Source organism: Oncorhynchus keta, chromosome 28, assembly GCF_023373465.1.
Source record: "Oncorhynchus keta strain PuntledgeMale-10-30-2019 chromosome 28, Oket_V2, whole genome shotgun sequence".
In the NCBI taxonomy this organism is placed as follows: domain Eukaryota; kingdom Metazoa; phylum Chordata; class Actinopteri; order Salmoniformes; family Salmonidae; genus Oncorhynchus; species Oncorhynchus keta.
Genome location: NC_068448.1, coordinates 62,239,770 through 62,256,576, shown reverse-complemented (window position 1 = coordinate 62,256,576; position 16,807 = coordinate 62,239,770). Strand labels below are relative to the sequence as shown.

The 16,807-nt window shown below is 44.2% G+C and overlaps 2 protein-coding genes across 8 annotated transcripts in view; one reads left to right on the top strand and one right to left on the bottom strand.

Moving 5' to 3' along the window:
* Positions 1-1,385, top strand: part of LOC118361643 (zinc finger protein RFP-like) — a 9,299-nt gene extending 7,914 nt beyond the window's left edge. For both annotated transcript variants that reach the window (XM_035741733.2, XM_035741732.2), the window contains exon 2: positions 1-1,385. This exon is cut by the window's left edge and continues 478 nt beyond it. In XM_035741733.2, the coding sequence (XP_035597626.1) occupies positions 1-1,183 (1,183 nt within the window). In that variant the 3' untranslated portion in view covers positions 1,184-1,385.
* The window catches only part of neto1l (neuropilin (NRP) and tolloid (TLL)-like 1, like), a 175,305-nt gene that overhangs the window by 59,856 nt on the left and 98,642 nt on the right, over positions 1-16,807 (bottom strand). The window lies entirely within an intron of this gene.

The following is a 16,807-nucleotide window of genomic DNA, read 5'->3' as shown; positions in this document are numbered from 1 at the left end:
CTGTAGGACTGAACAAATGTGTGTGTGTCAGTTCTGCACTGTGACAGACCACAAGGGTCATCACACCGTCCCACTGAAGAAGGAGTTCGGAGAGAAGAAAGCTGCGTTGGGAAGGACAAAGAATCAAATGCAGCAGATGATCCAGAAGTGCCTACAGAAGGTTAAAGAGATCAAACACTCAGCGGAGCTCAGCAACAGAGATGCAGAGAGAGAGAGAGAAGAAAGCGAACAGGTCTTCACCACTCTAGTCCGCTCCATGCAGAGAAGCCAGGCTGAGGTGTCTAAGATGATTGGAGAGAAGCAGAAAGCAACCATGCGGCAGGCTGAGAGCCTCATTAAAGAGCTGGAGCAGGACATCACTGAGCTACAGAGGAGATGCTCAGAGCTGGATCAGCTCTCACACACTAAGGATCATCTCCACCTCCTCCAAAGCTCGCCATCCCTGTGCCCCCCTACATCTACCAAGGACTGGCCTGATGTCAGTATAACCCAGAACGAGAGTAAGTGGAATGTGCAGAAAGACATATCCCAGCTGGATAAAAAGGTGAGGAGAGCACTTTCTGAACTTGAGGAGAAATTGAATAATGTATTGGAGAAGTCAAAGGGTGATGACCTGAAGAGGATGCAGCAGTATGCAGTGGATGTCACTATGGACCCTGATACAGCACATCCCCTTATCATTGTATCTGGCAATGGGAAACTAGTGAGAACAGGTCACTTTGAACAGAACCACTTCTACAACCTAAAGAGGTTTAGAAGTCGTGTAGCCGTTTTGGCAAAGGAGGGCTTCTCCTCGGGGAGATTCTACTATGAGGTGCAGGTGAAGGGGAAGACTGGGTGGAATGTAGGAGTGGCCAAAGAGTCGATTAATAGAAAGATAGGTGGATTATACCCAGAGCAAGGATTCTGGACCGTGTGGTTGTCTTTTCAGGTTGACTATGAGGCCTGCACAGACCCCCATACCCCCCTCTCACTAAAGAGCAAGCCGGAGAAGTTGGGGGTGTTTGTGGATTATGAGGAGGGTCAAGTCTCCTTCTATGACGTGGACACCAGGTCTCATATCTTTTCTTTCACCGGCTGCACCTTCACAGAGAAGCTCTATCCATACTTGAACCCATTTGATGATTATGATGGCTCAAATTCAGCACCAATGATCATCACCCCTGTTAACCAGACACCCTGAGGGTGACATTGTGACAGTGCTAAAATGGGGGCATTTGTAATACTGATTCAAATGGTAATTTAAAGTAACCCATAACCTTTTAGGACACATACATGATATTTGTATTACTTTTATCAGACCTACTAACCTGCTTGTATTTAATACATTTTTGTCAGCTGACATTGTTTGACGGTGAAATGTATTAAAACCCGTCTGCAAAACATATTTTAAGTAAAGCTTTCATTGGATTGGATTTGGTTTCCTGATCTAATGGAAACACAGTGACCATTGTGAAACTGACTTATAGTGAACTCAGTAGGTGAGAACTAACCCCAATAGCAGACATGTGTATTTGAGTATCTGGTATTAAAAGGTCCAATGCAGTTTTTATCTCAATATCAAATCATTTCTGGGTAACAATTAAGTACCTTACTATGATTATCACTGTTGTTCGAGTCACAAGCAAGTCTCAAGTCACAAGGTCAAGTTCTCAAGTCGAGTCCCAAGTAGAACAGGTCGAGTCTCGAGTCAAGTCCAAGTCAAGTAGAGTCACAAGTAGAACAGGTCGAGTCTCGAGTCAAGTCCAAGTCGTGCATTCTAAGAACAAGTCACAAGAACAAGTCACAAGCTTTTTGAAGTCAAGTCTCAAGTCAAGAAAAAGTATATATACAGTATACTGTATATCTTTGTCTATTTATTGAGGCTACCAGACAGCCCTTTTCATTATCTTATCCTAAACATAATTTGAATATATTTTAACAACAAATTCCCAATGCAAGTAAATTAAGTAAATTATACATTTCAAGCAATTTCATACCAAAAGAACAGCAGGCCTATGCTAGTAGTTGTTGCTTGGTGCCACACTGCTGGTGAGCTTGCAAAGTAAACATTTAATATTCTTGATCACCAACATTTTTTGGAGTTGCATATCTTTATGGCAATCGTCTCTCCCTACAATTGGACATCAGCAATGTATTCACAGCAATGTATTCACAAGCTCAGTGGTTCTCAAAATGTTTGTAAAACAGCGTTTTACACCTGCATTTTGTGGAAAATGCAAAAACACAGTTTTACGCAGTTTTACAAAATGTTTGAGAACCGCTGTGCAGTTTTTTTCTGTACAGCTATTGGATTGGGTGCAGCGCAAATGTCGAATAGTAGAGAGAGATGGTGGAGATGTTGTCAGCCAATATCAACTAGGGATATCAGGAGGTTGCAGGAGACGGATGGAAAGCATGGTCTGTCTTAGCTTTCAAAAACTCTAGACAGCATTCTGTCTTCACCATACAGTTCTCAGACATTAGCTTTGCCCACTACTGCCCCATGTGAACTACAATCCTGACCGTGTGTTTTAATAGTCATCACTTGCGATATGGCTTTCAAAACATATGGCCCTTATCTTCCAACAACAGGATAAAAAACTTCAAATAAAATTACTTGTCCTGAAAGATCCATACAGCTATGGGCACAGATCCATTCAGCTATGGGCACAGATCCATTCAGCTATGGGCACAGATCCATTCAGCTATGGGCACAGATCCATTCAGCTATGGGCACAGATCCATTCAGCTATGGGCACAGATCCATTCAGCTATGGGCACAGATCCATTCAGCTATGGGCACAGATCCATTCAGCTATGGGCACAGATCCATTCAGCTATGGGCACAGATCCATACAGCTATGGGCACAGATCCATTCAGCTATGGGCACAGATCCATTCAGCTATGGGCACAGATCCATTCAGCTATGGGCACAGATCCATACAGCTATGGGCACAGATCCATTCAGCTATGGGCACAGATCCATACAGCTATGGGCACAGATCCATTCAGCTATGGGCACAGATCCATACAGCTATGGGCACAGATCCATACAGCTATGGGCACAGATCCATTCAGCTATGGGCACAGATCCATTCAGCTATGGGCACAGATCCATTCAGCTATGGGCACAGATCCATACAGCTATGGGCACAGATCCATTCAGCTATGGGCACAGATCCATACAGCTATGGGCACAGATCCATTCAGCTATGGGCACAGATCCATTCAGCTATGGGCACAGATCCATACAGCTATGGGCACAGATCCATTCAGCTATGGGCACAGATCCATACAGCTATGGGCACAGATCCATTCAGCTATGGGCACAGATCCATACAGCTATGGGCACAGATCCATTCAGCTATGGGCACAGATCCATTCAGCTATGGGCACAGATCCATTCAGCTATGGGCACAGATCCATTCAGCTATGGGCACAGATCCATACAGCTATGGGCACAGATCCATTCAGCTATGGGCACAGATCCATTCAGCTATGGGCACAGATCCATTCAGCTATGGGCACAGATCCATTCAGCTATGGGCACAGATCCATTCAGCTATGGGCACAGATCCATACAGCTATGGGCACAGATCCATACAGCTATGGGCACAGATCCATTCAGCTATGGGCACATATCCATTCAGCTATGGGCACAGATCCATTCAGCTATGGGCACAGATCCATTCAGCTATGGGCACAGATCCATTCAGCTATGGGCACAGATCCATACAGCTATGGGCACAGATCCATACAGCTATGGGCACAGATCCATTCAGCTATGGGCACAGATCCATTCAGCTATGGGCACAGATCCATTCAGCTATGGGCACAGATCCATTCAGCTATGGGCACATATCCATACAGCTATGGGCACAGATCCATACAGCTATGGGCACAGATCCATACATGACCTGTCTTGATTGACAGTTTGCTGGGCCAATCAGAGGGCAGAGAGTGCGCATCACTAGGCAAATCTGTTGCACTTTTCTTTTTTTTTTGCAAGTGCGAGGTTGCTTGTGTCTACGGTCTCTGGCTGTGTAGAGAGTAGTCCAGGGAGACACTGTGCCAGAAAATGACAAAACGTTACAAAACCTGGCCAGATCATTTCAAGTCATCAGTCTCAAGTCAAAGTTGAGTCCGGAGTCTTGAGGTTCCAAGTCAAGTCTCAAGAAATCTAATTTTCTTTCAAGTCACGTCTCAAGTCATCAAATGTGTGACTCAAGTCAGACTTGAGTCCAAGTCATATGACTTGAATCCAAACCTCTGGTGATTTTTTAAAATTAAAATGGTCCAAAATAAAAAAAAATAGCTTCTTAGCAAAGAGTAATTTCTTAAGCAAGAATTTAGCTAGGACTGTCTTGGAGTGGTCTGAGTGGGGAGGGGAAAACTGAAAACAAGCTGTTTTTGGAACTCTCTATCTTATAGGTCGGTTTCAATAAAACGGCACATTACATCGATTTGCTTCGCCCAAACCATTGACAACAATGTGCCGTTTTCAAGGGATTGTGAAATACAGTTGCAAGAAAAAGTATGTGAACCCTTTGGAATTACCTGGATTTCTGCATAAATTGGTCCAAAAAATGTGATCTGATCTTCCTCTAAGTCACAACAATAGACAAACACAGTGGCTTAAACTAATAACACACAAATTATTGTATTTTTCTTGTCTATATTGAATACATAATTTAAACATTCACAGTGTAGGTTTGAAAAAGTATGTGAACCCCAAGGCTAATGAATTCTCCAAAAGATTGGAGTCAGGAGTCCGCTAACCTGGAATCCAATCAATGAGACGAGATTGGAGATGTTGGTTAGAGCTGACCTGCAGTATAAAAAACACTCACAAAATGTGAGTTTGCTATTCACATGAAGCATTGCCTGATGTGAACCATGCCTCATACAAAAGAGATCTCAGAATACCTAAGATTAAGAATTGTTGACTTGCATAAAGCTGGAAATGGTTACAAAAGTATCTCTAAAACCCTTGGTGTGCATCAGTCCACGGTAAGACAAATTGTCTATACTATAAATGGAGAAAGTTCAGCACTGTTGCTACTCTCCTGAGGAGTGGCCATCCTGCAAAGATGACTGCAAGAGCACAGTGCAGAATGATCAATGAGGTAAAGAAGAATCCGAGCATGTCAGCTAAAGACTTACAGAAATCTCTGGAACAAGCTAACATCTCTGTTGACGAGTCTATGGTACGTAAAACACTAAAGAAGAATAGTGTTCATGGGAGGACATCAAGGAAGAAGTCACTGCTGTCCAAAAAAACTGATGATTGCAAAAGAGCACATGGATGTCCACAGTGCTACTGGAAAAAGATTCTGTGGACAGATGAAACAAAGGTAGAGTTGTTTGGAGGAACACACAACACTATGTGTGGAGAAAAAAAGGCTCCAAAACTCCACCCAACCAACACAAGCAGAGATTTCAGGTGGTCTTTTCAAACAGCTCTTACACTAAAAGTGCATTATCAGAATTTCCAGAATTTCATAGTATTATTCCAACCTCATAGTGTGGATATATCTCACAGGGGTTTGTATCAGATGGTGCCGGAGGGGATGGCTGTTGTTTTATGGGCTCTTAACCAACCGTGCTATTTTTATTTTTTTTCAAATTGTTTGTAACCTAATTTGTAGATAATGTTGCTGCTACCGTTTCTTATGACCGAAAAGAGCTTCTGGACATCAGAACAGCAATTACTCACCTTGAATTGGACCAATAATTTATCTTTAACGAGTCGAACGAGAGGGATTTACTCCAGACACCCGAACAGGCCCTCATCCCAGTCATTCGCAGGAGAAAGAGACAGAAGTTTCATGGAAGGAGAACAGGGTGCCTTGTAAGGATCCGGCGACTAGTGGCTAATTTGCCTTTGCCACCGGTATTATTGGCCAACGTACAATAGCTGGATAATAAAGTGGACGAACTAAAAGCACGTATATCCTACCAACGTGAAAATTGTCCCTGTGTATAGCCTCGCTATTGTTATTTTACTGCTACTCATTCTTTATCTGTTACTTTTATCTCTTATTTATTTGATTTTTTCTTAACTGCATTGTTGGTAAATAAGCATTTCACTGTAAGGTTGTATTCGGTGCATGTGACAAATACTTGATTTGATTAGATTTTTGACTGCAGTGGCCTGTTAAAATATTTTTTTTTCTGTGTACTTATATTTTAGTATTTTAATGGTTATTTGTAAAAAACAAATAATAATTTTCAATGACTACTTTGAAATGAATGGGAGTGTAATTGAGCCAGTGTATTTTAAAATGCTTTCCAAGGGTATTTCCAAATACATTAAAATATCCAACTACTTATTTTTTCAAATAAAATATATCTGAATACTTACTTCAAATGTATGTAAAGTAATTGAGATATTTGAAATGGTATTTTAATCCAGGTCTGCCCAATAGTTACAGTATGCAGAGCACTAGAAGACAAGCAATCTTCCCAGGGACCCCTGCTATTTTACATTTCTAAACCACCTTAGATCCTTCATCTCCCCTCACCTCTTCACCCTTCACCGTTATACCTCTCACTTTTCTCCCTCTCTCTCCTCGATATTCTCCTCCATCTCTCCAATCTACCTTTCTCCCCTCATCAATCTTCCCTTCTCCAGTCTCCTCTATCTCCCTTCCGCCTCTCCCCTTCCCCTCCTAAACCTATCAGCAGAGTAACCAGCAACCTCTGGCACTACAGCAAACTACCAGGACATCCAGCAATGATGCAGCAACCTTTGGAAAGGATGTCGGTTGGTTGGCTGGTGCTATTGGTGCGTGTGTATGAGAGAGTGTGCGTGGCATAAAGATGTCAGGGGACAGATTTTTATCAAAGAAAACTGGTATTTGGTGGCTAGACTGTCACTGCCTGACTGTCAGCTGATGACTGGGGAAAGTATGACATTAATATGATATATCACTTGTCTTCTCTCTCTCTCTCTCTCTCTCTCTCTCTCTCTCTCTCTCTCTCTCTCTCTCTCTCTCTCTCTCTCTCTCTCTGTGTCCAATCCTTCCTATGATTTTGGCCCCTCTCTAGTAGTCCTGGCAGAAAGGCTGGACTACTCCACTAACTGGTATAGAGGGACTCAATGTGGCCTTATCGCATAGACCACAACATTAAGAGGGGGGCAACTTTCTCTGTAACACCAATTGTATGGTAATACATAATAATATATATATATATATATATATATATATATATATATATATATATATATATATTTCACCTTTATTTAACCAGGTAGGCCAGTTGAGAACTGCGACCTGGCCAAGATAAAGCAAAGCAGTGCGACTCAGACAACAACACAGTTACACATGGAATAAACCAACATACAGTCAATAACACAATAGAAAAGTAATGGCAAATGAGGTAAGATAAGGGAAGTAAGGCAATAAATAGGCCATGGTGGCGAAATAATTACAATTTAGCAATTGAACACTGGAGTGATAGATGTGCAGGGGATGAAAGTGCAAGTAGAGATACTGGGGTGCAAAGGAGCAATTTGCTGAGTAGAGTGTTGGAGGCTATTTTGTAAATGACATCGCCGAAGTCAAGGATCGGTAGGATAGTCAGTTTTACGAGGGTATGTTTGGCAGCATTAGTGAAGGATGCTTTGTTGCGAAATAGGAATCCAATTCTAGATTTAATTTTGGATTGGACATGCTTAATGTGAGTCTGGAAGGAGAGTTTACAGTCTAACCAGACACCTAGGTATTTGTAGTTGTCCACATATTCTAAGTCAGAACCCCCCAGAGTAGTGATGCTGGACGGGCGGGCACGTGCGGGCAGCGATCTGTTGAAGAGCATACATTTAGTTTTACTAGCATTTAAGAGCAGTTGGAGGCCATGGAAGGAGAGTTGTATGGCATTGAAGCTCGTCTGGAGGTTAGTTAACTTCTCTAGGGTAGGGGGCAGCATTTGGAATTTTGGATGAAAAGCGTGCTCAAATTAAACTGACTTCTACTCAGGCCCAGAAGATAGTATGTGCATATAATTGGTAGATTTGGATAGAAAACACTCTTCCAACCCTGTTAAAATAGTGTATGTGAGTATAACAGAATTGATTTGGCAGCCGAAAACCTGAGAAAAATTCATTCAGGAAGTAAGATTTTTTTGTTGTTGTTAAAGTTTTCTATTCAATGGCATTACAGTATCCATTGACTTTGGACTCAAATTGCAGTTCCTATGCCTTCCACTAGATGTCAACAGTCTATAGAAATTGTTTCAGGCTTGTATTCTGAAAAATGAGGGAGTAAGAGAAGTCTGAATGAGTGGACCCTGCCGTGTCACAGAGCTTTTTCATGAGCGCGACCGAGAGAGAGCCTTTCTTGTTTACCTTTTATATTGACAACGTTATTGTCTGGTTGAAATATTATCGATTATTTAGGCTAAAAACAACCCGAGGGTTGATAATGAACATCGTTTGAAATGTTTCTACGAACTTTACGAATACTATTTGGATTTTTTGTCTGCCTGTTGTGATTGCGTTTGAGCCTGTGGATTACTGAAGAAAATGTGCAAACAAAACTGAGGTTTTTGGATATAAAGAGACGTTATCGAACAAAAGTATAATTTATTGAATAAATGAATGTCTTCTGAGTGCAACCACATGAAGAGCATCAAAGGTAAGTGATTAATTTGATCTCTATTTCTGACTTGTGTAACTCTTCTACTTGGCTGGTTACTATTTGTAATGATTTGTCTGCTGGGCTATGTTCTCAAATAATCGTAAGGTATGCTTTCGCCGTAAAGCATTTTTGAAATCTGACACCGTGGCTGGATTCACAAAAAGTTAATCTTTAAACCTATGTAAAATAGTTGTATCTTTTTTATATTATTGTAATGAGTATTTCTGTATTTGAATTTGGCGCACTGCAATCTCACTGGATGTTGGCCAGGTGGGACACTAGCGTCCCACATACCCTAGAGAGGTTAACACAGTGTCAGAATGGTGTCGCCTGCGTAGAGGTGTGGATCAGAGAATCACCAGCAGCAAGAGCGACATCATTGATGTAAACAGAGAAAAGAGACGGCCCGAGAATTGAACCCTGTGGCACCCCCATAGAGACGGCCAGAGGTCCGGACAACAGGCCCTCCGATTTGACACACTGAACTCTGTCTAAGAAGTAGTTGGTGAACCAGGCGAGGCAGTCATTTGAGAAACCAAGGCTGTTGAGTCTGCCGATAAGAATGTGGTGATTGACATAGTCGAAAGCCTTGGCCAGGTCGATGTATACACCTGCACAGTATTGTCTCTTATCGATGGCGGTTATGATATCGTTTAGGACCTTGAGTATGGCTGAGGTGCACCCATTACCAGCTTCGAAAGCAGACTGCATAGCAGAGAAGGTACGGTGGGATTCGAAATGGTCGGTGATCTGTTTGTTAACTTGTCTTTCGAAGACCTTTATAGAAAGGCAGGGTAGGATAGATATAGGTTTGTAACAGTTTGGGTCTAGAGTATCTCCCCCTTTGAAGAGGGGGATGACCGCGGCAGCTTTCCAATATTTGGGGATCTCGGACGATACGAAAGAGAGGTTGAACAGGCTAGTAATAGGGGTTGCAACAATAATAATAATTTTAGAATGAGAGGGTCCAGACTATCTAGCCTTGTAGATTTGTAGGGGTCCAGATTTTGCAGCACTTTCAGAACATCAGCTATCTGGATTTGGGTGAAGGAGAAATGGGGAGGCTTGGGCAAGTTGCCTTGGGGGGCGCAGGGCTGTTGACCGGGGTAGGGGTAGCCAGGTGGAAAGCATGGCCAGCCATAGAAAAATGCTTATTGAAGTTCTCAATTATTGTTGATTTATCGGCGGTGACAGTGTTTCCTAGCCTCAGTGCAGTGGGCAGCTGGGAGGAGGTGCTCTTATTCTCCATGGACTTTACAGGGGTCCCAGAACTTTTGTTTGTGCTACAGGATGCAAATTTCTGTTTGAAAAAGCTAGCCTTTGCTTTCCTAACTGCCTGTGTATATTGGTTCCTAACTTCCCTGAAAAGTTGCATATCGCGGGGGCTATTTGATGCTAATGCAGTACGCCACAGGATGTTTTGTTCTGGTCAAGGGCAGTCAGGTCTGGAGTTAATCAAGGGCTATATCTGTTCCTGGTTCTACATTTTTTGAATGGGGTATGCTTATTTAAGATGGTGAGGAAAACACTTTTAAAGAATAACCAGGCATCCTCTACCGACAGAATGAGGTCATTATCCTTCCAGGATACCCGGGCTAGATCGATTAGAAAGTCTTGCTAGCTGAAGTGTTTTAGGGATTATTTGACAGTGATTAGGGGTGGTCATTTGACCGCAGTCCCATTACGGACGCAGGCAATGAGGGAGTGATCGCTGAGATCCTGGTTGAAGACAGCAGGGGGTGCCCGTGTTTACAGATTTGGGCTTGTACCTGGTAGGTTCATTGATCATTTGTGTGAGATTCAGAGCAGGTGTTCCTTTTGTCCAGGTGATATTCCAGGTGAGAAAGGGCAGTGTGGAGTGCGATTGATATTGCGTCATCTGTTGATCTGTTGGGGCGATATGTGAATTGGAGTGGGTCTAGGGTGTCTGGGAGGATGCTGTTGATGTGAGCCATGATCAGCCTTTCAAAGCAATTCATAACTACCGACGTGAGTGCCACGGGGCAGTAATCATTTAGACAGGTTACCTTCACTTCCTTGGGCACAGGGACTATGGTGGTCATCTTGAAACATATAACATGCATCTTTATGTAATACATGTATCACTAGCCACTTTAAACTATGCCACTTTGTTTACATACTCATCTCATATGTATATACTGTACTCGATACCATCTACTGCATCTTGCCTATGCCGCTCTGTACCATCACTCATTCATATATCTTTATGTACATATTCTTTATCCCTTTACACTTGTGTGTATAAGGTAGTCGTTTTTGAATTGTTAGCTAGATTACTCGTTGGTTATTACTGCATTGTCGGAACTAGAAGCACAAGCATTTCGCTACACTCGCATTAACATCTGCTAACCATGTGTATGTGACAAATAAAATTTGATTTGATTTGAATTACAGACTCGGTCAGGGAGAGGTTGAAAATGTCAGTGAAGACACTTGACAGTTGGTCCGCATGCTTTGAGTACACGTCCTAGTAATCTGACCTGACCCAGTGGCTCTGTGAATGTTTACCTGTTTAAAGGTTTTGTTCATATCGGCTACCGAGCTCGTTATCACATAGGCATGGTGCGCTTGTGCATGCTTCAGTATTGCTTGCCTTGAAGCTCGCGTCTGGGTTACCCTTTGTAGTCCGTAATAGTTTTCAAGCCCTGCCACATCCGACAAGCGTAAGAACCGGTGTAGTAGGATTCTTAATCCTGTATTGATGCTTTGCTTGTTTGATGGTTCGTCTGAGGGCATAGCGGGATTTCTTATAAGCGTCCGGATTACTCTCTCGCTCCTTGAAAGCGGCAGGCCTAGCCTTTAGCTCGATGCGGATGTTGCCTGTAATCCATGGTTTCTGGTTGGGATATGTACGTACAGTCACTGTGGGGACGACGTCGTCAATGCACTTATTAATGAAGCCGATGACTGAGGTGGTGTACTCCTCAATGCCATTGGATGAATCCCGGAACATATTCCAGTCTGTGCCAGTCCTGTAGTGTAGCATCTGCCTCATCTGACCACTTCCGTATTGAGCGAGTCACCTGTACTTCCTGCTTTGATTTTTGCTTGTAAGCAGGAATCAGGAGGATATAATTATGGTCAGATTTACCAAATGGAGTGCAGGGGAGAGCTTTGTATGCATTTCTGTGTGTGGAGTAAAGGTGTTCTTGGATTTTTTTTCTCTGGTTGCACATGTGACATGCTGGTAAAAATTGGATAAAAACTGATTTAAGTTAGCCTGCATTAAAGTCCCGACCACTAAGAGCGCCGCTTTTGGGTGAGCATTTTCTTCTTTGCTTATGGCCTTATAGAGTTGGTTGAGAGCGGTCTTAGTGCCAACTTCGTTCTCCGTGGCCTCTTAAGAGCGGCGACACACGCCGCAGACCTCGGACTGGGGACCCTAGCCATGGGTCTCGAATGGACGGGTGAAGGACGACTACGGCGGCGCCGGACAGGCGGGATACTCCGGCAGCGCCAGACAGGCTGGAGACTCCGGGAGCTCCGGAGTGAAGGGCGATTCTAGCATCGCAGGCGTGACAAGCGGCTCTGGCCGCTCCTGGCTGACTGACGGCTCTGGCAGCTCCTGGCCGACTGACGGCTCTGGCAGCTCAGGACAGACTGGCGGCTCTGGCAGCTCAGGACAGACGGGAGACTCTGGCAGCTCAGGACAGACGGGAGACTCTGGCAGCTCAGGACAGACGGGAGACTCTGGCAGCTCAGGACAGACGGGAGACTCTGGCAGCTTAGGACAGATGGGAGACTCTGGCAGCTCAGGACAGACGGGAGACTCTGTCAGCGCAGGACAGACAGGAGACTCTGGTAGCACAGGACAGACTGGAGACTCTGGCAGCGCATGACAGACAGGAGACTCTTGCAGCGTAGGACAGACGGGAGACTCTGGCAGAGTTGTGCAGGAGGAAGGCTCTGGCAGCGCTGGACAGGCAGGAGCACCTGGCAGCTCAGGACAGATGGGAGACTCTGCCAGCGCTGGACAGGAGGAAGGCTCTGGCAGCGCTGGACAGGCGGGAGCACCTGTAGGGAGAAGACAGAGAGACAGCCTGGTGCGGGGGGCTGGTGCGTGGAGGTGGCACTGGATAGACCGGACCGTGAAAGCACACTGGAGCTCTTGAGCACAGAGTCTGCCCAACCTTACCTGGTTGAATGCTCCCCGTAGCCAGGCCACCCGGCTTCATGGCACCTGGCTCGATGCCCACTCTAGCCCGGCCGATACGAGGCGCTGCAATGTACCGCACCGGGCTATGCACACGCACCGGGGACACCGTGCGCCTCACGGCATAACACGGTGCCTGCCCGGTCCCTCTCGCTCTCCGGTAAGCACGGGGAGTTGGCTCAGGTCTCCTGCCTGACTTAGCCACATTCCCTGTGTACCTCCCCCCAAGAAATGTTTGGGGCTGCCTCTCGGGGTTCCAACCGCGCCGCCGTGCTGCCTCCTCATACCACCGCCTCTCAGCTTTCGCTGCCTCCAGCTCAGCCTTGGGGCGGTGATATTCTCCAGCCTGTGCCCATGGTCCCTTGCCGTCCAGAATCTCCTCCCATGTCCAGGAGTCCTGCGATTCCGGCCGCTGCTGCTGCCTGTTACCACGCTGCTTGGTCCTTTCTTGGTGGGTGGTTCTGTAACGGCTGTCGTGGGAAGAAGTTGAGAACCAAAGCGCAGCGTGGTAAGTCTTCATCTTATTTAATGAAAAAACTGAACACTGAATAACAAACAACAAAGAAACAACCGAAACAGTTCTGTCTGGTGTAGACACACTAAGACTGAAAATAACCACCCACAAAACACAATGGAAAACAGGCTACCTAAATATGGTTCTCAATCAGGGACAATGATTGACAGCTGCCTCTGATTGAGAACCATACCAGGCCAAACACAGAAATAGAAAATCATAGACAAACTAACATAGACAACCCACCCAACTCACCCCCTGACCATACTAAAACAAAAGACAAAAAAAGGAACTAAGGTCAGAACGTGACAGTCATTCAGCCACGTCATGTTGAAACAAAAGTTATTACAGTTTTTAATGTCCCGTTGGCAGGATAATCTTAATCGTTGGTCATCAATTTTATTTTCCAATGATTGCACGTTAACAAGAAGAACGGATGGCAGTGGGAGTTTACTCGCTAGCTTATGGATTTTCAGACTAGCTTATGGATTCTCAGAAGGCCGCCCGATATGCGGGCTCTTTTCCTGCGTCTTTTCTTCACGCAAAAGGCGGGGATCTGGGCCTGTTCTAGGGCAAGTAGGATATCCTTCTCATCGGACTCGTCGAAGGAAAAAGATTATTCCAGTCCGTGCTGAGTAATCGCTGTTCTGATGTCCAGAATTTATTTTCGGTCATAAGAGACCGTAGCAGCAACATTATGTACACAGTAGGTGTTACGGATACAGGTATCCTGTGTGTGTGTATGTATCCTGTGTTCTTTTCTCTCCTTCTCCCCTCACAGATGAAAATCATCAATCCCCAATCACTCACCAATCAATCATCAATCAGAAGACACACCTCCTCCTGTTTCCTACTCAATCACCGTTCCTTTCCCTTTGTTTAAAAACTAAGTTGTTTGCTGTGGAGCTCAATCTCTCTGTAAATGCCATGTCTGTAGGTCTCTGTGTTTCACTCTCTCTTTGTGTATTGACCTCTCTTTTGTTTGAGCACCTCCATAGCACTTTGTCATCATCTGTGAGTATTGTTTTTGGTTATGGTGTTTGTTTGTTTGCTGGTGGGAAAAGGGGGAACCAAGACAAGTCGCCCACGGGCATACAATACCCATAGGTAAACTTTGTTAAATACACTAGTTAGAACTGGGCGGACCACCCACTGTATTTTTGGTTAGTTAGTTAGCTGTTGTTAAAGTAGGCTAGTCTAGCTTAGGGGTGTTTTTGAATACTTATTGTTTCTTTCCTTGGGTCCAGCTCAGCCCCTTTTCCTGCTCCCCCCATTACTGTGTGTTTATTAATAAACCCTGAGTTTGACGGTAGATTTCAGTTGTCGTGGTTATTTCGTTCACACTTTTACTTTGTCACTATTATAAATTGCATGAGTTATGTTACGGGTCTCATTACCATCCCCCCTAGACTGTCGGGCCAAAACGGATTTGTAACAATAAGTTACAAACAACGCAAAGAAACTAACAAAATATGACAACTGGTTGGGAGAATTTGAAACGTCAGCCATATTCTTCGGCGCCATCTTGTTCTAGGTGGCTTTATGAAGTTGGTTACATATGCAAACAATTTAAAAGTTTCAACACATAATGTTCCTTATAAAAACAAGAAGCAATGCAGTCAGTCTCTCCTCAACTTTTAGCCAAGAGAGACCGGCATGCATAGTATTGATATTATCCCTCTGATTGCAGCGAAGGGCAAAACCTGTCACTCTGTTCTGGGCCAGCTGTAGCTTAACGAGGTCCTTCTTTGCAGCACCTGACCATATGACTGGACAATAATCTAGATTAGATCAAACTAGAGCTTGCAAGACTTGCTTTGTGGAGTGTGGTGGATAAAAAAGGCAACCTTACAACCAATTAATTATGTTTTGACCAAAACAGTTTACAATCTAAAGTAACACCAAGTAATTTAGTCTCCTCAACAGCCACAGCATTCATTATTACATTCTGCTGAGGTCTAGAATTTAGGGAATGATTTGTACCAATACAATGCTCTTAGTTTTACATGTTCAGGACCACTTTATTACTGGCCACCCATTCTAAAACAGACTGCAACAATTTTTTTAGGGTTGGAGTGATTTCACTAGCTGTGATTCACTAGCTGACATGTATAGGGTTGAATCATCGATGTAAAAATGGCCGCCCTGCTCCCCTTCTCTCTATGTAACTTTCCCTCACAGTCACTTCAGTTTCCTTTGAGTCCCGTTTGTTTGGCTGTTCTGCCGAAATGAGTTATCCCTCACCCATCATGGCCCTGCCATTCCCAACCAATCAAAGAGCTTGGAAAGGCGCATCTGGACACTGCACCCACCGACTCAGGTCGGAGTATTATAGTCGTCCGAAGAAAGAAGACCCACATTTTTCTGAGGACTATTTTTCATGTGGAGAGTAACTAGAATACCTGAATGTTGTGCGTGCTTCAAAATGTAAGTTGCAGGGGGGTTTATTTGGTTTCTTTTTACATGTTGTGTAATAATGTGTAATAACAACAAATGGCTTAGTAGCTATGTTAAGTTTGCGGCCATAGTTTATATTGTACAGCTATTACTATTCTTTAATGTTGGAGTTGCCAAAACTGCTTGGCGTATTGTTTATAGAATCTAGCATTATGTCACTGTTGTATTGATAAACATAGTTTTTCATGTGCACATGCTTCCATGGCATTTTCCATAGTGGACTTTGTTAAAGTGGTTGTTGCGCTGCCATGGGCGAGCTTCTAGAACCCTCCCAGATGGGTCTTGGAGCTCGTGAATGTGCAGAGTAATTTATGACACTGTGGCACTGGGGCAGATAAGATATCAGCAAGGAAGATTCTCGCACCGGGCTGGAGAGAGAGGGTGGCATACATTTTTATCTTGTCAGTCTCAGTAATTGGTTTCTCTCTCTCTGACAAGATGTTTATCGTTTAGGTTAATATTTATGCTGATATTTTTATAGCCCTGTTTATATCTGTGTTATAGTAGTGTATTGTTGTGTTTATTCAGTCATGTTTATATAGCCTATTTATATTGCATAATTATGCCACTTTATCGATACTGTTATGTTGTGTATGGATTTGCCTTATAGAACCACAATTAATCCGGATTAACACAAGTACTATTCCACCAAGATTCATTCCCAGTCAAGTCCACCAAGATTAATTCCCAGTCAAGTCCAAGTTGACGCCAAGAACGGCCACCTGCACCCTCAAAGCCATCTTCCCTCCAACAAGCTCAATAAGAGAGTGGGGATGAAGAGAACGAGGATGAGGACTGGGGGGAGAGGCTTGGGCCAGCACCAGCCACACACCCTGCCGACCAAGGAGAGAGGGGCAAGCCCAGCGTCGGCCATCCCAGCTTCTGCCTTACAGCACAGCGGCACCCGAAGAGTGGAGAAACCAGAATGTTCCTTCATATTGCCTACATGAGCCCGCTTCCCTGCCACGTACCACCACCCAGGAGGTTTCTAGAGAGCAAGTCCCACATCCAATAGGACAGCGAGACCCTCGCCCTTT